This window comes from Barbus barbus (genome assembly GCF_936440315.1).
Source record: "Barbus barbus genome assembly, chromosome: 5".
Classification (NCBI taxonomy): domain Eukaryota; kingdom Metazoa; phylum Chordata; class Actinopteri; order Cypriniformes; family Cyprinidae; genus Barbus; species Barbus barbus.
In genome coordinates, this window is record NC_136733.1 from 25128507 (window position 1) to 25150079 (window position 21573).

General features: G+C 36.8%; 1 protein-coding gene across 2 annotated transcripts in view; it reads right to left on the bottom strand.

Moving 5' to 3' along the window:
• Positions 1 to 14818: 14818 nt before the first annotated feature.
• LOC306869948 (AT-rich interactive domain-containing protein 3A) overlaps positions 14819 to 21573 on the bottom strand; it is an 84495-nt gene continuing 77740 nt past the window's right edge. For both annotated transcript variants that reach the window (XM_079416916.1, XM_079416917.1), the window contains 2 exons: positions 19486 to 19575; positions 14819 to 18117 (listed from right to left, as the gene is read on the bottom strand). In XM_079416916.1, coding sequence (XP_079273042.1) covers positions 17942 to 18117; positions 19486 to 19575 — 266 coding nt within the window. In that variant the 3' untranslated portion in view covers positions 14819 to 17941. The remainder of the gene's footprint in view (positions 18118 to 19485; positions 19576 to 21573) is intronic.

Genomic DNA, 21573 nt, shown 5'->3' on the forward strand with positions numbered 1-21573 from the left:
TTAAATTGATAGAAACAGTGACAGTAAAGATTGATATTGTTAGAAAACATCTCTATTTTGAATAAATGCTGTTCTTTTAAACTTTTTATTTATCAATGAACCCAAAAAAAAGTATTACAGGTTCCAATAAATAAAAATAAAAATAAAGCAGCACAACTGTTTCCTAAATTGATAATAAATCAGCATATTAGAATGATTTCTGAAGGACCGTGCATTGGAGACTGGAGTAATGATGCTGAAAATTCAGCTCTGAATCACAGAAATAAATGATATTTTATTAAAATAGTATAAATGTATATTAAAATAGAAAAACATTCTTTTAAATTGCAATAATATTTCACAATATTAGGCTACAGTTTTTTTCTGTATTTTTGATCAAATAAATGCAGGCTTGATGAGCATAAGACACTTTCATAATGCTGCATAATTATCAAAAATGGTAATATAATGAAGTCCTTTCACGTCACCATTTCGCCAGCCTACACTTCACATAACAGGCCTGTAGGTGGCACTTGGGCTTCATTAACTAAGATAGTTTCATCAAATAGTAAACGGTGTATATATCATACATAAATATAAGCGAATTGAATAGCCTTCTGATTACCACTATTGCGATCCAGATTGGATCCACAAATAAGCTCGTCGGTCCCATGCAATTTTCAACCGATTTATGAATAAGAACGGAAAATAACAGCTCCACTTCACATATTGTCCAATGAAATTTGAACTTCTTGTGCCAGATCGTGATTGGTTGCTGTAGCTACATGACTAATAAGCATTGGTATAAAATATGTACTATGGATTTTTAGTTAAATCGACACAATAAATAAAGGCTGGTTTATTTTTTCCTTCCGTCGACCCATATGCACTCACTGAAAGAACCATATATGGCTCGAGAGCCTATGGTTTCCGAAAACGCACGCAACCCATAGCAATGCCTCAGATTGACAGATATGTAAAAATAAACAGGAATTTTCTTAATTAGTTCTTTAATTAGTTACTATTTTGTACAAATTGTCATGTTAATTAGAATTCAAATGCATTTTGTTTTACTGACATTGCTATTTGTACTAGGGGCACTTTTGAATAATTTTGAAAAAGGGCAGGGGCTCGAGCCCCCGAAGCCCCCCCTTCTGCACGTGGCTGCTCGTCAGTCCTCTGTTTTCCTCCAATGCTAAACTTTGGATTCTGGTAGTAGAGCCGGTCCTGGATCAGCATATGAAAGTACCTTATTCCTGCTATAAGCTATAAACTGGTGAGTGTAGTCTACAAAAAGATGTTAGTGATATTTATGAGATGAAAGAGATTACTGCCCATTTAAATGTTATGTTTGCATTTGTTTCAGAATTGGTGTATATGTCTAAATCCCTGTACATTTCTTTTGGGCCATGTTCCATATTCCATGTATATATTTAGATGAACAAGAACACTTTTGAATATCTGAATGTACTTTCTCAAAAACTAAAAAAAAACTACATTCTGTGTGATTTATTAGCTTGTTTACCCGTGGGGAACTCAGATTAGGTCACTTGTGGCACGAGTCCCCATGAGTCTGTGTGTATTCAGGTTTAAGTCCCCACCTGAATAGAAAAACAGGCACACACACACACGCACACGCACACACACACATCTATATATTTAGTGTCTGCTAAATGACTAAATGTAAATATATATTATATTGCCATGGCTGAAATGGGTTGTTAACTTATAATAATAAAAAAAAAGGTCAAACCATTTGCAAATCATTTTACAATCTTGTTTATATTAGTGTGGTGGCCTCACAGTTTCAACTTTCAAACGTTTAATTGCATACCTGTGGGCTAACCTCAGTATCATTGCTCAAGAGATTAATTTTACACATTTAAATGTTTTTCCCATGGTTAGTTCAACTGCCACTTCAGTGAAAACTACGTCTGGCCAGAGGTGCATGTTTTTAGGTACTGAAAAGAAAACATGTTTCTTTGTACAGTTTGACCCATAAAAAGGACACAATTGATGACAGAGATGTACTCTAAAAAACAATTTTCTCTGTAATGACATACATAATGCCAATCAAAACTTGAATGTCACATAAATATGTTATAAATAACACCAGATATCACACTTGTACACAATATCAGATGACAACAGGTAACGCTAATGTGAATTTTCAACCTCAGTGAATTGCTTGTGGAGGCAAATAATCCACAGCGTCTCATTTGATCATTTCATGACACATTGGCATGAACAACCATTTTTTATATTATTTTATATTATTTTATATTATTTTTTAAGTAAATCTTAACTCATGATTGATGGATACTTTTGACTGCTTTGTGCTGTTTGACAAATACAAGGTTAGCCTATATATTTGTGACAGAAGAGGTTGAAGCGTGCTGAAGTGCATGACCTAGGTAAAGCACCCATGGCATCTAATTACCCAGCCTTTCCCACTTGAGCAGCCTGCCATAAGAAAACACTCACACATAGAGACACATAAAGACCTGCCATAGGAAAAACACACATACAGGCGCACAAACACCTTAGCCTTTATTAACCTTAGCTCGTGTTATTGGCAGTACTAGACAGAGACAAGACCCCAATTACTGTTGAAATCAAAGTTGCTACCGCTAAAGCTGCGGTAGAAGCATGTGGAGGTTCAGAGTGCTGGAGTGGCTTGTTAGTCTGCTTAGTGCTCGTCCATTGGGACTCTCCGTTTCAAATACCTGTCTCTCGGAGCATTGTTATTCAAACGGAAAATCGAACAGCCCAATGTTGCTCTGGTCATTCTGTCAAGTACACACCATGCAGTGGGCAATGGTTAACAGTAAATTGTAATTTAGAGTCAAGTTCAGACATAACACCATTCGTTTGCCTCATGGTCTTGGACAGTGTTGCATCATTACATGTTAATTAATTATAAAACCTAAGATGACTTTATCAAGTTGGCCACTGATCATACAGACACACAGTACACTATTAAATTAATCTGTTGAGATGACACCCCCCCCCCCCCCCCCCCCGTAAATTACTGTGTAACTACAAATTGTATTAAGCTCTACCTATTAATCTGTATATTATGACTAATCCTCTAATAAAAATAACTAAAAAAACAACTAACACTAGCTTTTCTAATCTTTTTGTATTTGATCTGTTTTCTTTTTATTTATTTTACAATTTTCTTTTTATTTTATTTTATTTTACAAAGTGTCTCATATTCAACAATAGATGCATTAAGGATTTTATTTTTACATATTAGACATTCGTTTATCCCAACAGTTAAGCTTAAACAAAACCAAAACAAACTTTAAACAAAACAAACATGGCTCAAGTGTAACTACATGGATTACAATCTTCCAAAACAGTGGTAGGTTATTTCACCCTTCCAAACTCTAATGGTTTGAGGTGTGCTTAATTTGATAATATGATATGAGTGGGAATGTGCTGCAGTGTGACAATAGCATAGTGCAATGCCTTAAGCCATGATTCACAACACAGCAGGGCATATGGCTTTTATGAAGTCAAGTCAAGTCTGCTTTATTGTCAATTCTTCCACATGTACGGCACATACATACAGAGAATTGAAATTGCGTTACTCTCAGACCCTTGGTGCATACAGTTAACATTAAACACTGACAGTAGACGTTCAAATACAGTTTAAACATATGTACATACAACTATACAGATATACAAATGAGGACATTGTAGAAAAATAAAGAAAGAGATAGATAAAGTGGCATAAGGCACATGGCAGAATATAGAGTGCAAACCAGTTAAATAAAACAAAACTGTGCAGATATATGTGTAGTGCAAGAGGAGCTTATCAGTCTGTTAAAGTGACAAGAGAACAGTCCTTATATCAGATTATCCGAAGTCGGATGAATGTTACATATTAAAAATAATAAAGATACACTTTTCTATAAAACATAATTATTATTATAGAAATAACAAAATGTTATTAATGAGAGAGTGCAAAAATATAGATCTTCCAAACCATGTTTTACCCAAACAAGAAAAAACTGTTCATGTCAAATAGTCAAACTGACTAAAAACAAACAAAAACATTATTTATTTATTTATTATCTACCCACTCTGATAAGACATCTTGTAAGTGCACTGGGCTGGCTCGAACTACATCACCATTATAAATGTGAAGTGATATTAAGCATTGACGTCAGCAGCTGGAAACCCAAACGGACTGACAATAAAACCACCATTAAAATGTCTCTTTTGTAATGTAGAAATGGGGCAGTAATTTTGCACAAAACTCCATTTGTAAGGCAAAACAGAAAAATAAGCAAAGACTAGCATGGGCCAGCTGTGTTTGTTGGGATGTCAGCATGTTAGTGGCCGTACATTCATCATTGTGCTGCATAGCTTTGGCTCTGCTTTGTGTGTTTTGGTGAATTTGCATTCTAAATGTTTCATATTATCTTCACAAAGGCAGGTGCAGCGCTGGCGTAGTTCGAACACCTAGTCTCACAGCAAGCAGACGGACAAAAAAGACGTTGCCTGTTAGCCTATTCAGTGATTTATCTCTGTTGATTTGGCACTCAGAAACAGCGTTATAGTCATTGGCTCCTGATGTGATGCGTGACAATCCCGATGACGCAAAATGGAAAGCAGAGCCATGCATATCCACATTGACAATATCAACTGGTTTTTCTCTTTGTTTCAGAATAATGTTTGGTCTTTCTCAATAAGCCATGAAAAATAGTTTTTTATATTGCTGAGCTGTGGTAGTGCTCTGATAAATCGACATGCCAACAAAAACTAATACCAACGCTCCCATAATACACAATTTCCGGATACACTTTATTTTAAGGTGTACTTGTTACAGTGTAATTATAGATTAAAGTACTGAGTAATATTAATTAACTACCTGTACGTACTAGCCTATATGGTTAGGGATAGGGTTTGGTTTAGGATTACTTGCATGTAATTATGCATAATTAATTGTTATTATAATAGTAATTACATGTAACATGTAAGGACACCTTAAAATAAAGTGATACCCAGTTTCTTTATGTATATTTTTAATACAAAATAAATTTAAATACAATTTTTATTTGTAAAATTTTGTAAATATGCACAGAATTAATAAAGGGAAAGGGAAGTGGTGTGTGGCCAAGTATGGTGACCCATACTCAGAATTTGTGCTCTGCATTTAACCCATCCAAGTGTACACAAAGTAGTGAACATACACCTGAAGCAGTGGGCAGCCAGTTGGGGGTTCGGTGCCTTGCTCAAGGGTCTCACCTCAGTCGTGGTATTGAGGGTGGAGAGAGTGTTGGTTATTCACACCCCCACCTACAATCCCTGCCGGACCCGAGACTCGAACCCACGACCTTCGGGTTACAAATCCAACTCTCTATCCATTAGGCCACGACTGCCCTCTAAAAAGAAATTCAGAACTATAAAAATGGTCAGTAACACTTTAGAATAGGGAACACTTATTCACTATGTTCTATATTTACTAACTACGACTTTTCCCTTAATACATTCCTAATCTGCTGCTTATTAAAAGTTAGTAAGGTAGTTGTTAAGTTTATGTATTGGGTAGGATTAGGGATGTAGATTAAGATCATGTAGAATAAGGCATTAATATGTGCTTAATTACTACTAATAAATGGCTAATATTCTAGTAATTTGCATGCTAATAAGCAACTAGTTAAGAGACCCTAAAATAAAGTGTTACCAAATTGTGTTATATATATTTATACAATAAGGACGAATACAGCCTGGCGTCAGAAAACATTTGGTTGAGTGATGTTTGATCAGTAAAATCCACCATAGACCATTATCAGAGGAACTATAGTTCTTAATATATGATTGTGTATTGATCACATATCCAGTTTCCATAGCTTTAATCCCTATGACAACCAGTGGTTTTGTGGCAAAACTTCCATTTCCTTCCACACAGAATATTTCTGATGGCTTTTTAATGTACCTCCCTGACCATCACATGGTCCATTTTATAAGGCTGGTCATGGACCATGACCTAGATAACTGTCTGATGAAAATAATCCCATCACAATGCATTAGTGCCCGATGAACCACTGCTTAATAAGAGGAATGCACGACCCTTCCCCCACTAACTTTCATTCTTTCATTCTCACCATGTCAACCAACAAATAGATGGACATCCCATCAGTGTTCTTCTATCAGGTCTATCAGATGAAGAAAACGTCTGAGCATTTCACACTAATAGAAAGAGCAAGGGTAATGGCAATATATATATATAAAATATAAAAGGCTCATTCCTGGGATTCGGTAACATTTCAACTTAGAATATATGCATATTTTTTTAACTACATATGATTCATTCTCTAAATACGCCACAACATTAGGCACATATAATAATAATAATATTTTCCCACCTCAGGCATTAACAACCTTTTATTATTTTATTTTTTTCAGATTTAGACACCTTTTTTTCTCAACCCCATAATGAATAAAATGGGATGTCAGATAGTAATCAGCAAGAAATGCTTTCATTCTTAATTGTCTTCCCTATATTTGTCCAAAAATATTAATGTGACAAGGTGTGACAAGGTTGAAGTCTGTAACACATTTGAAGGAATACATTGCATTCAGTTTTAATCTTTGGTTTTGCTTCTCTCTCATATTGTCCCCTTATTTTTGGATCAACATATCTGCATGGCCAACATTGTCTTTCTGCTGGAAATGTGGATGCAATTTCTGATGTAGGATGCTTGTTAAAGTGTAAGTGGACGTACTACATCATAAATTCTATTTATAACAAAAATAAGAGTTGTCATGATTTTGGTATGTATTTACTGAAACTATGACTATTTTATATTTTTTCCATTAGAATTGTTAATAAATGATGTAGATAACTCAACCCTTTCACAAGTTTGCAGCCCTGTAACAATGAAAAATACATATACAGTCATGGTAAAAAATATCGGCACCCTTGGTAAATATGACCAAAGAAGGCTGTGAAAATGTATCTGCATTGTTAATCCTTTTGATCTTTTATTTAAAAGAATAAAAAAAATCTAACCTTTCATTTGATAATAAGAATTTAAAATGGGGGGAAATATCATTATGAAATAAATGTTTTTTTCTCAAATACATGTTGGACATAATTATTAGCATCCCCAGAAATTCTTATGAGTAAAATATCTCTGAAGAATGTTCCCATTCAAATAAAAAAAACTCCAGGGTGATTATGAACATGAAATTATCCAGCCATGGCTTCCTGTTTAACAGAAATATAAATAGGAGGGAAAACAAAGCCCAAATTCCCTTAATCATCCATCACAATGAGAAAAAAATAAATATTTCTGATGTGCAGAAAAAGATAATTGAGCTTCACAAATTAGTGAAGTGGCTTTGAAAAAAGAACTAGGACAGTGAAAATTCCCATTTCCACCATCAGGGCAATAATTAAGAATTAATTTTCAACAGAAAATGTTATGAAAGTAGAAGTAGAAGAGGATGTGTGTCTATATCGTCCTAATGCACGGTGAGAAGGAGAGTTTGAGTGGCTAAAGACTCTCCAAGGACCACAGCTGGAGAATTGCAGAAAATAGTTGAGACTCGGGGTCAGAAAACCTTAAAAAAAATTGTCAAACAGCACCTACATCACCACATGTTGTTTGGGAGGGCTTCAAGACAAATTCTCTTAGCTCATCCAAAAACAAACTCAAGCATATTCAGTTATCAGACAGGACTGGCACTTCAAATGGGACTGGCTTCTATGGTCAGATGAAACTGAAAAATTAGCTTTTTAGCAGCAAACACTCAAGACAGGTTTGGTGAACACAGGGATAAAAAGTACACCATGTGTACAATGAAATATACTGCTGTATTTTTGATGTTGTGGGCCTATATTTCCACTGGAGGTCCTGGACATCTTGTTTAGACACATGGCATCATGGATTCTATCAAATACCAACAGATAAAAAATCAAAAAGCGACTGACTCTATTAGAAATCTTATAATGGGCCATGTTTGGATCTTCCAACCGTTCAATAATCCAAACACAAACCTCAAAAACAACAAAAATGGGTCACTGGGCACAAAACCAATCTTCTGCTATGGCCATTCCAGTCCTCTGACCTGAACCCTGTAGAAAATGAGTGAGGTGAACTGAAGAGAAGAAGCACCGTCCATTTCAAAAAGTATTGAATAAAAGGGTGCCGTTAATTGTGGCCAATGTGTATTAGAGAAAAACATTTATTTCATAAAGATATTTCCCCCAATTTTAAATTCTTATTATCCAATGAAAGGTTAGATTTTTGTGAATTTTTAAAATAAAGATCATAAGGATTAACAATGCAGATTAATTTTCAGAGCCTTCTTTGATCATATTTACCAAGGGTGCCGATATTTTTGGCCATAATTGTATTTGTGATGGGGTTGAGGTTTTTCACTCAAAAATGGCCACTACTCCTCATGTAGTTTGGAGAGTAGACCATACATGGCAGCAATAAACTAAGTACATTGTATATACTTAGGGATTTAAATAAAATGTTGAAAAATAATCATTTTCCATCTTAATTTTATGTGAGCGCTTTGAATGGTTAAGCTTGACAGTACCAGAAAATGGAACTGGAAATGTATTATATCATAAACAGATATGGAAATGTGTTTTATACTTATTATTACTTGTTATTAGTAAAGTTATATTTATGTAGCAATTTCCATACCACCTCGGAGGTGGAAGTGTTTAGTATATTGCACATAATGGATCGTTCTTCTCAGGTTGCTTTTGAAGTGACACTCCCTTTGAGCCTTTGAGTAGCCCAATAAATTTCATTGCTGACTTCATCTTACCACAACCTGGCAAACGATAAAAGCCATTTGATCCAGGATCAGCAAAAAGCTGATACCAAATATCAATTTGCCTGAAGGTTTTTGTCTTTAAGGCACAATGCCATTGATATGTAAAAATAAATGAATACATTCTCAGAGATCCTTGATAAAAATGGTCTGGTGCACAAGGATGACAATCACTTTTATAGGAACTAATATTTGCATTGAGTTGTTCATTTATTGAGGCCATATTAACAACACCTCCTTACATAAGCATATAGGCCCTACAGTTGGATGGGAGAGAGCAGTCACCATATCCATGATCCTTCAGGATCCACTTGCAGTTGTCAGTCCATCTCATTTGAATGGAGGAGGAGGACTTCCGTGTGACGAAGGTGGAAAATGCAAAATAAACTACTTTTAATAAAGAAAAATAAAAAATGCACAAGAAAACTGAACAAAACCAGAAAAAAAGCAAAGAGCAGAACCAAAAACACCATCTAAAAAAACAAAACAAAAAAAACAAGGGTTTGCTCAATACATAAATCAACAAAGAAAAAGGCTAAAACTAAGAGAGGTAATGAAACTAAGGAACCAAGACATTAACATAAAGTCCAAAACAGTACACATGTATGTGATATTCAGAAACAAATCTTTCTAATGTTTTGAAATCATCAGTGGATGTTTTACATGATATAAATGGGTCTATATAGAAGTTATTTGTATTTATCATTACCAGTTCATTCATGCAGATAAAAAAAGTGTCAAATAATAATAATAATGATGGCAGTAAATATGTTACAGTACAGTCTGAGATTACAATAAAGACAAATAGATATTATTTTATTTTTCTGCACATAAAATTATGTTGCTCAAAGAAAAAAAGTTTTTTTTCTATGAAATCACAAATTTGTAAGCTAATTAATCAGTATTCAGAGCATGATACCATCGCTGCTAATTGGTATTGACAGCACAAAGCCTGTGCTCTTAGATCAGCTGAGCTAATCATCTCTGACAGCCATGAGGTGATTCATGTGTGGAATACTGCTCCTGAGGTCAAAGTTCAGCGCTCAATCAATGGTCACCAGGACAGCAGAGGATCAAAAGAGCATCGTTGTTGTTGTTTCTCTTATCAATATCAGCCAGTTAATAATAGTGTAAAACTAGAGAAAACAACCCAAGATGTAATGACGTGGCTTCATTTAATTTAGGCGGCTGAGTTTTCCCTTTTACTAATAAAGAAGACTTGCACATCATGATCAAGTACACATAATAATAAACATCTTCATTTGACCGTGCAGTCCATGAATGATAAATTGTCATATATTATTAATTGAGGTTGTTCTCTTGCTGGAGCAGAAGTTCAAGCACTAAAATTAAATTAGACAATAGGTAATATGCAGTCGGATTAGATGTTCTCACATGAACCCAGGCAGGGTAATCTGACCCTGATCTGACACATGACCATTATAATGCCTGTCAGTAATACTGAAAAACGCAAAGAAATCATATTTCTTTATAGACTGTATTGCAAAGCAATATATTAAATTATTTAGTGTATATTTAAAATGAACAGTGAAATATATTGTGTTATTATAAGTGTTCAGACAATCCCATGTTATTCATTTCATACTTATGCTGTAATTATATGGATCGAGACATTTAATTGGTCAGGAAAGTTTTTAAAGTTCAAAACATGATTTCAACAATACAATACTTTTGGTTCCAATACACTCTGGCCTCATAAACCTCCTTGTCTACCTGTCCTGAACTTGAATTGATGGTCTCCCTGACTTTATAGTACCTCCATTGATTGTGAAGGTGCTTGTCAGTGATGCATAAAATTAACACTGTGTTATAGGGCATGGATTTCTGTCAGGCTCTGACAAGATAACCCATTATTGGACGACGCTGCTAATTTGTTTTTGTTTATTCCGAAGTGTAATGTAACACTCCTTGAGCCTCAATGATAACTCTATTACCCGCAAATCCCAGGAAAACCATTGACAGACACTAATCTTGGCCCTACTCCTAATTACATCAGGTTCTTGGGCCTTAATGAAGCGATCTTTACTCCATTTTAGCTGCTTAAAGCTGCACACACCCCTGGCATCATTAGTTTAATTGCCTATGTTCGCAATGCGGGATTTTGACCTTTGTCCAGCCGAGTCAACTTGCTCCGTCTCTGTTTTTTTTCTGTTTTGACTTTGTGGCTATACTGTGGAATCGGATTGCTGATATCGGCTCTGTCTGTAATACTAAGCTGTGTTTAAATTCTGGACCATCTGCTCTTTCCAAACAATTTCATTATGTTTTAATATGAATATAATGAGACTGACGGTTGTCTTGTTGTTGTATACATCTTGTCGTTTATTGAACACTTGTCGTTTAATTTGCCTTTTGAGTGGACAGCTTTTTAACACAATGCTTTGCCAGTAAACACGGGCTAATCAACAATTAAGTGACCTATTATTGGCATTCCAATCTTCTTTAATTTTTTAATGGCTCAACTCTGGATTAAAGTGTGTTTTTTGTTAAATTCATGTTAAAATCAATGGTGTATACAAACAGATTTAAAGATAATTTATTGTCATTACCTGTCTAGAAACTCGTGTTCCTGTAGCTCAACAGCAACAACAAAGTCATGGGTTTGTTTCCCAGGGAGTACACATATTGGCAAAATATATACCACTGTTCAAAAGTTTGGGGTCATGAATTAAATTAATACCTTTATTCAGCACAACATGCATTCAGTTTGAGTTTTCTGTTTCAAACAAATGCTGTTTTTTCTATTCATCCAAGAAAAATATCAGTTTCCACAACAAAAATAATTAATTTTTCTCTCTTTAAATAAATTTAAGCTTATGAGAAATTTGAATCAAGGATTGAATTTGGAAAAACTGGAATAAATATAATTGTTTTGGTAGAGATACAAATTAAACTCATTTTTCAGATACAGTAGGTTTACTTAACAAGTATACATTTATTTAACATCTTTTGTTGGTTAACATTAATGACACAGATAGGTATTTAGGAATGCTGTCCATTTTTTAAGACGAATGCATGTAATACTTACATTCAGTTTTCAGCGCGATTCTGCCTACCGCCTTCGCTAACTTTAAGTTAATCGACAACGAATTGTGATTCCCAGGAAAAAACGGGACGTGTGGTCACCCTATCCCTAACCCTTCAGGTGCTGAGGCCTGTGCTGAGGTGTTTCAGATCGCTAGTTCGTGTTTTGGTTGCCTCACTGCACATTCCGTCCACTGCGGCTGCCATACTGAGACTAGATATACAAACGCCCCTCATCTGACTGCAATCCAATGACTGGGATGCACATTTGGAAAGACAAGACGGTTAACTTAGCCTATAGGATGTATTTTGAATTTCCAGTAGCCCTCAAATAACATTCTAGTCCTGTCTCGTCTTGTTAACGAAGACGCGGCATAAATTTTGTCATTTTATCATCAGATATTAATTTTAGCTCGTCAAAGTCTCGTCTTCGTCACAGAAAAAAGGTTCTTCAACAAATATTTTTCGTCGTCGTCTTCATTGACGAAATGAACACTGCAGCATTGATAAAAATAAATGTTTCTTGAGCACCAAAGCAGTATCACGCTCTGCTGGAAGCGAGGAGCAAACTTCCAGAAACAGACTTTTAATTATACAATTTCCAAGGAGAACGCACATCGAGCTGGGTGAAGGCAAACAACACAGGCCGTTGAAGACATGGAAACACAGGGCTTAAAAACACTGGAGAACTAGATAATTAATTGAACACAGAAGGAGACTAATTAACTAATAATGAAGACAGGAACAGGAAGACCAAATAAGGGCATAAGGAAACATGAGGAAGGAAAAACACAGAACACTCCCCTCCCGAGATGGGCGATCTGGAGACCTCAAGGGACAGGGTGACTGGACGGCAGGCCTCCATGGCAGATCAGGAGGCTCGGGAGGCCATGGCGGGTCAGGAGCCTTGGGTGGCCATGGCAGAGCAGGGAGCTTGGGCGAGGCCGCGGCCCCAGACCCCGCCTCTACGGCTTGAGCCATACCCCCCCCCCCCCCCACCACAAAAAATACTAGGGGGAACTTACGGGGCTTAACTGGGGGTCAGGAGCACTCCCTGAGTTTAACGGGGAGTCAGGAGCCCTCCCTGGGCTTAATTGGGAGTCAGGAGCCCTCCCTAGGCTTAACCGGGAGTCAGGAGCCCTCCCTGGGCTTAACGGGGAATCAGGAGCCCTCCCTGGGCTAAACTGGGGATCAGGAGCCCTCCTTGGGCTAAACGGGGAATCAGGAGCCCTCCCTGGGCTTAATGGGGAATCAGGAGCCCTCCCTGGGCTTAACGGGGGATCAGCAGCTCTTGCTGGACTCTGGTCAGGGGCTGGAGGCCTGCACTGGACTTTGGTCAGGGGCTGGAGCCTGTACTGGACTTTGGTCAGGGGCTGGAGCCTGTACTGGACTCTGGTCAGGGGCTAGAGCTGACACTGGAGCGAGCTCTGGGGCTGGAGCCGATTCAGAGGTGAGGATGAGAGCTGCTAACAGTCTTTTCCTCCTCATCCTCCTCTGTCGGTTGGGAGTGAACTGGACAGCCAGCGGGCTTGACGTTGCGGTGGCCGGCGGGTTTGAGTCAGCTGCGGATGGCAGACTTGACGACGGGCTTGACTGGGGAACGGCCGGCAGGCGTGACGTAGTGGTGGATGGCAGGCTTGACTTGAGAGCGGCCGGCGGGCTTGAGCAAGCCGCGGCCGGCAGACTTGACGACGGGCTTGACTGGGGAACGGCCGGCAGGCGTGACGTAGTGGTGGATGGCAGGCTTGACTGGGGAACGACAGACAGGCTTGACTGGGGAACAATTGACAGGCTTGACTGGGGAACAGCTAGCTGGTTCTGGATTGGGGCAGGACACTCTCCAGACACCGGAGGAGTTTATGGTGGCGTCATCCAATGCTGTTTTCGCAGCGAGCCCTGGCGGAGAAACGAGCGGCGGTTTCCATGCCGTGGGTAGTAAACAAGGGAAACAACCAAAACTTAAAAAAAAAACGGGAAAGCAAGCACGGGGAGAAGGAGCGCCGTTTACTTTCTGTTTCGGTCCGCTTTCTATCACGCTCTGCTGGGAGCAAACTTCCAGAAACAGTTTTAATGACAATTTCCAAGGAGAACATACATTGAGCGGGGTGAAGACAAACAATACCGGACGTTGAAGACACGGAAACAGGGCTTAAGAACACTGGAGAACTAGATGATTAAACACAGACGGAGACTAATGAACTAATAATGAAGACAGGAACAGGCAGACCAAATAAGGGCATAAGGAAACATGAGGGAGGAAAAACACAGGACACGGACACAAGTCTGACAATACCAGAATGATTTCTGAAAGATCACGTGACACTGAAGATTGGAGTAATGGCTGCTGAAATTTTAGCTTTGCTATCATAAGAATAAATGTGTCCCTGGAGCACAAAACAAGTCACAAGTTGCAAAGGTATATTTGTAGCAATAGCCAAAAATGGGTCAAAATGATTGATTTTTCTTTTATGCCAAAAATCATTAGGATATTAAGTAAAGATCATGTTCCATGAAGATATTTTGCAAATTTCCTACTGTTAATAAATCAAAACTTAATTTTTGATTAGTAATATGCATTGCTAAGAACTTCATTTGGACAATTCTAAAGGCGATTTTCTCAATATTTAGATCTTTTTAACCCTCAGATTCCAGATTTTCAAATAGTAGTATCTTGGCCAAATATTGCCCTATCCTAACAAACCATACATCAATGGAAAGATTATTTATTCAGCTTTTTTTTCTGGTAAAAATCCCAATTTTAAAAAAATGACCCTTATGACTGGTTTTGTGGTCCAGTGTCACAAATTATATTTATGCTGCATCCAGTGCTTCCACCTTTATTTTATAATATTCAGCCACTTGTTTCTATCCAAAACTTTGCCTAACCAATATTAAATATTAAATCAATACTACCCCCCCAATAATACTTTTATTACAGCAGTTATGAATATTTAAACCCAAAAGAAAAACTCAACTGGACATTAAAGTGGAAAGCAGTACTTTATTTCTAATTATGCTACAAGTCAATGGCAAAACAAACAAACAAAAGAAAATAAAAAATCTTTCACCATTTTTTTTCTTCTTTTTTTTTAACCCCTGAGCACCACAATCCAGCTTTCCCATAATGCACTGGATTTATCCAAAGTGAATAAAAGAAAAATAAGCTTCATACACAGCGTATAATAGGATCTAAAATCTACCAGCATAGCATCGTTGACATAGCTAAACAAGGTAAACAACATGTTATTCTTTAAGCACATGAGTGATTCTTTTTTTTCTAAATCCTTATTAAAATTAACAAATGTTCCAATATTGTCATCAGTAAGCCTGTGAACGTGGTTTTGTAAAAGCTTTGGTTATGGATTCACTCTGATTCATGTTTTTTTGCTTCTCCAGAGTTCGTCCAGGATTTGCTCTAAAAATCTCTGCAGTCTAGTGACATGAGCTGAAGAGACAACAGACAGCGATGTGAAGGAATAGACTGTGCCACTGCTGTGAAAAATATAAGCAAAGTCTCTTCATACGCTGATCAAGAGGTAAATTACATCGAACAACAGGAATCAGACAATTGTGCATTGATTGTGCCCTCTGTAATTCCACATAAATATAGACTATATATTTCCATTAATCCTTGCACCTATACAACAACAAAATGATGGTCAGGTTTACTCGTTTCATTAATCGTTAATTGTGCTAAAACTCTGGAAACTGTTATTACATTCTTAGATTGCCATCCGTGCACTGAGACTTACTGAATATACAGCTTGGCTTTTTCATTTTTTTGAAAACATTTTGATCCAAGTGCTTAAAATCAAGTTTTGCCGCAGCAGGATCGAATAAAAATATTTTTCTCCTGCTTGAGATTAAAAGTTAAGAATGACAGCATTGGGTCGGAAATTGTCAACCCAAGAATATTGTCAGATCTTTGGTATTTGTACAAATAAGTCCTGTTCTGAGCACGTCTCCACATTCAAATCCCACTAAAGACAGTATAAAAAAGAAAACCGTTTTTTTTACTAGGTTATATATTTTCTGAAAGTGACATTATGTTGTGAACAGAAATGACGACTCAAACACTGGCATCAATGGAACTGCTGCAAACCGTAAAGCTAAAACACTTTAATTAACTAAACACCCAAGGTTGCAGCTTTACTTGAGATATGTTTCATAAGATGTGTTTTAGATCTACTGATACTAAGATAGAATCCTTCTGGTGTTTCATTTCTCCGTGCGTAAAGAAAAAACGCCACTTTCAAAAACGAACAAGCAAAGCAACTGATGCCGTGTCGAGCACTGTGTGGTCCAGCCTCTGGTTCTGCAGCACAAATCACGCAGGCAAAAGTGAATTCAGACCAGAAAGGCTATGATTAAAAACTAGCTGCTGTGATTATGTTGTTGGCACAGTCTATAACAAATGAGGTAGATGTGTGTTCATTATATATTCCCTTCTTTGGTAAAACAATACAAAATAGAAAAAAAAAATCCAGTGATTTGTTGAAAAAACATTTTCAAGTGGCTTCACAATAAAAATAATAGAAATGAAATAAATGAGGTATATCTTGTTTTCATAATCTATTATCTGTGTACAGGTTTGCAGGATTTGTGAGGTATCGAGCTGTAATATGACTTTTTCTTTCTTTAAATAAAAGCAATGTTTCTGAAAGCACCGAAACAGCCCAAGTTTCAACATGAAAGGAAGAGAATAGAAGTAATAATAAATACAACTTGAAATAGTCTACTGAATTCTAAAAAATGACACAATAATATCCTCCCATTTCCCTACCAACAGAAAAGAGAAGAAGAAGAAATAAACACGAGTGTGAGAATGGAATAAAGGACGAGAGGTGAACTCTCAAATGCAAGTGCATTGTTGAAAACGTAATGAAAGCTGGATTCTATTCACAACATGAACTGATGCCTAAGATGAGCCATATTGAGCGCGATCACAGCACATAATCTTCTTCTGAAGAGCTTTTTTTTTCTGGTTGAAGACCTCAACCATTTTTTGATCAACACCCAGCTCACAATATCATTTGACCCTCAACTTCTGAAACCTGTATTAACCAGTGTGACCTGTTTTTCCATCTACAAAACCATTTAATGAACACTTTGCTATAAAACATGGGCTGAGATGGTGGAAAATCATTAAACACTGTCGACAAGTGTTCCCCAAATAACTCGCTAATCAATGGAATATATTTTGTGACAGCCGCAGGCCAAAACCAGTCATGAGAGAATATAGTAGACTTAATCCTGTCTGCTTTCCTCCATATCAAGCTATACATGACCGATCTTACATTTATGATTCTCCCGGTCTTTTAAAGATTGTGTAGATGACTGCTCTTATGGATATAATGATATATTTTCTTTACAAACATATATTTAAGCAGTAATACAGTAAATAACTTTTTCTCCCTGACTATTTGATGCCAAAGTTAAATGGGATGTGCTTTGCTTAAAATCAAGATATTAAAATATCAGCTTGATAATTAATTTTGGTAACTTTCTGATCATTTGCAATGGCATCAGATATGTGTGATGGTGGTGATATAAAACTGTAATAATCATTGTAACGCTATCAAATAGACTAATATGCTACTCGTTTTCTCTTTGGTAATAGCTGATAGTAGCTCTTGCTGTTTGATTCAAGAATGCAACAGGTAAAGATGAAGATGCCAAAACTTCAGGATCAGTGTAGGAAAGTGAAGATTCTTGCTCTGATGCAACATTCACTGTCTGAGGAACATCCCGTCCGCTCGAGTGTCACACCGCTCCTTGTGTTCATGGCATTGTCACGCAGTATGTTTTAGTCGCTCCACGCTGACGCATCCTCAGAAGAAGAAAAATTACAAGCTGCAACTTGCTGCATATGTAAATGTACCACACCTCAAATGTGCGGCGATCAGCTGTCGGTGCTCAGCCTTCTGTTTTAATGGAAGTTTTTTCGGTGACAGACGCTCCTGTCCTGATTGCAGGGGGAGGGTTAGAAAAACGGTAAAAAGTGTACATTGTACATTGAAGGAGACAAAAAAACTGGTCCAGCAGAATGACCTAAAGACCCTGCTTTTTCTGACGTCGGGGGAGAGTTGAGTGAGGTGTCGTGGGCTCAAGGGGAGGTGGCTGGTCCGTGTGAGGAGGCGGTGGAGGAGGAAGAGGAGGACGGCATCTGCATCTGGGTGCTGAGCCCTGGGCTGCTGCTCTTTCCCTGAGAGCTGTGTTGGTGATGGACTCGCTGGCTGCCTGGCATGAAACCTATGGCTGGCTTACGGGCAAACAGGACCCCTGCAGTCAGCAGACATATATTTAAAGTTACTTTCAAAGCATATGAACACCCGAACCACAACACAACATCAGCAGTTTAGATACTAAATCAGTTTGTTTATATTTATTAAAAACATTAAAGTGCAATCAAAAAAATTCTTATGCAATAAATGTGATTACAAATAATTTTATGCAATAAAACTAACAGTCAAAAACAGAGGTTCAACTAAAACATGTTTGATATGTGATCAACACCCCCTTGCACAAGCCGTTCCTATATTTTGGTGACTTTTTTTAATGTGCACAATACTGGAGACGCAGTACCCGAAGTACCTGATGTCTGTATCTTGATCTAACTTTTTGTTAAAATCTAGTTAATTAAATATTTTTAAAAATGAATTCCATTAAATTATCATGAATCACACACATATATATATATATATATAAATAAATATAAAAAACATTTCGGAGAATATCTCCTGAATTTAGAATAATTTCAGACATGATAGGATTGGAAGGCAACTAAATCGTAATTCAAGCAAATCATAGACTGTTTTATTTACATGCCTTTGAACACAAGCCTATCACTGGCAATCCATTTTATCAATCTGTCTAAAGTAGACTTTGGGCCGTTCACACAGATCTTTAATTTCTGGTCTTTTTAAACATTTGATCTTTTTTCAGTATCATGCACCATAAATTGGTTACATTTAATAAATGTTTAAATGCATTTGCTTCTATTCAGTTCTGCCCTGTCTAGCTCTTTTTACACACAAGAATGCATCCTGTGCAAACAGACCCTTTCTCAGTCTGTGCTACAGCTCAGTGCAATTTGGCAGGGACATGATTAAACTCTTTATTGTTTTAATATATTTTATTTTAGGTTTTAAACATGAACAAAGCAATTAAAGCAATTCAGTTTATATTTTTTATTTGATTATTTCTTATATAAATAATTGTGCTAAACTAAAGCATTAAATCATTCACCTTAACAAAAAAAAAAAAAAACCCTCAAAGCTGTACAGGGAACAAACCTTCAGTAAAAATGGTAAAATAGATGCCACTTGATCTCCTGAAATGTTCCCAGCAAGCTTATGAGCCATCTTCTAGTAATTACTGTCTCTCGCACATCAGGCACAAGCACTGTATCTAGCTAAGGCAGAGGGCCTTTCTCTCGGGCACGAAAGACAATAAGCTCCATCGACCTCCTGGCGCCCAGGCCCAATTTTAAGATATTTAACTTTTTTAACTCTATTGGACTTGCCACTTCATTACGATGGATTTTATAGCAAAGACATCAAATTGTGTGGAGGACTAAGTGCGGGGGTGCTGCTATAACTTATTGAATTTCCTGCCTGCAATTACATCAGCAAACGGCGCTCTATTTACCTGTGTAGACAACCCCATTTATTTCTATTGACATGTTGATGCTGCTAATGCCGTTGGTAGACAGGTTCAATGCAGTCTCTTGTCTATCATCTGTCAAGAGAGGAGCCAGAGAGCGAGGAAGAGAAAAACTCAATATGAGCATTTATAAAAGGAACACAAGAAGCAAGAGAAGCATGCCACCAACTATCGGCGATAACTCATGAGTGACAGGATAAGGAGGGGTTTATTAAAAGAGTTGCAGGGGGGAGGGGGGTGACTACTCTCAAAAAGATGGGGCTTTCACTTCTCTAGATAGAGAACAGCATGGGGCGTCTCTGTACCATAAATAAAACATTTCTTCACAGCAATCAAACTGTTAACATTACACACAATTTATTCAGCAGAAATACATTAAATAGGAGACCATTAGATTCATTTTTTGAACCAAAAAAGGGATAAAGCACACATGAAGATTCGTATTTCCAAGAAGTCAGCAGCTGTCAGGACTTTTAGTTTTAGTTTTCACTCTGTCATTACTGTGGATGTGCAGGCAAACACAAAATATAATTTAATATAATCTTTAAATTGCAGAGTGTTTCTGTGTGAAAGTCTTGCCCAGCGTTATAGAATTATGCTACATTTTCCCACCATATAAAGAGGCTCTTGTTTTATGGGTGGTATAAGAGTAACAGTCATGCAGAAGACAAAAAAAGCCACATTACTCATGACCAGCCTGCAATCATGGCACACACTCATTACGTGAATGAAGGTTCACTCAAATAATTAACATTAGACAAACGGCTTTTCTTCATCAGTTCTACCATTCATTTACATACACTTGATTAGATGTTTTATTTTACTTATCATTCTCTGTGACACAAGAGACAACTTGTTATAGTGTTATAAAAGGATAAAATATTTGTCATTCATTAACAATTATTCGTAAATAAAATCTTTTTCATGAATTCTTTCAGTATTGTTTTGAGAATGTCTGATAAACCCTTATTATTCTCTCACAGGTGACACTGATCATAGTGTAATAAAATAAAAGTGTCATTTATACATTTTCATTAAAAAAAGTTTTTAATAAATTCCTTCAGTTTGATAAGGGAAAAACTGGAAGGCTAATATTTTGTCATGACAGTCAAACCCTAGTGAAAAATAAATAGACTAAAATGCATTTGAAATACATTTATTTGATGCTAAGTATAATACAAATTAGGGGTGTAACTGTACACGCATTCGCACCGAACCGTTTCGGTAAGGGTCTTATGGTTCGGTATGCATGTGTATCAAACGAATACATTTTTTTTTTTTTTTTCAGGAAATTCAAATAATAAATGGCGTTTTGTCAGTCTTTGATGTGGTATGACAGATCACTGTATAAACGCCTCGGAGAGCAGCTTCTGGGATGGTTCAGAAGCGTGCTGGTATAAACCCAACACAAGCATTGATTGAAGCGGCTGCGATCAGCTCCGGTTCTCGTGTCTGAGCGGAGCGCAAGTGAACGTGATCATTCCTTCATCTGTACTACTAGTTTCAACGTGAATACACATGACTGAACATCTCATGCCTCATGTAATTGCTCAATCAGTGTTTCAACCACGGAAAGACATGCGTGGAAATAAAATGTCACGTAGCATTTCATTTACAAGTCATCAGTGTCCACAGCTCTTTAGTTCACTAGAGAAGTCTAAAGTCTTTAGTTCACTAAATGAAGTCTAGAGAGGAGCATTTTGCAAAATATTACACCATATACTCATTATATTTGACTAAACCTGTTAATCTTAATTATTTCATCTAGCCTATGTTTAAATTAATCTGTATGCTATGGCAGCCAGTGTGTAATTTAATATATTTTAACAAATAGCCTAGGAATTTTTATTATTTATAAGTTCATTTAAAAACTGCATTTTGTGAAATTTACATGTTTGCATACAATGTTTTTTTTTTTAAAGTTGATCATCTATTTAAAAATAAATAGTAATTAAATTTAAGTTTGAGTTAAGTTGTTAGGCCTAATTGTAACCTTATAATGTAAAAGGGATCCCTATAGTTTTAAGCATAAGCTGAGGTAGATTTTTATCACTAAGAAATTTTTAACTATAA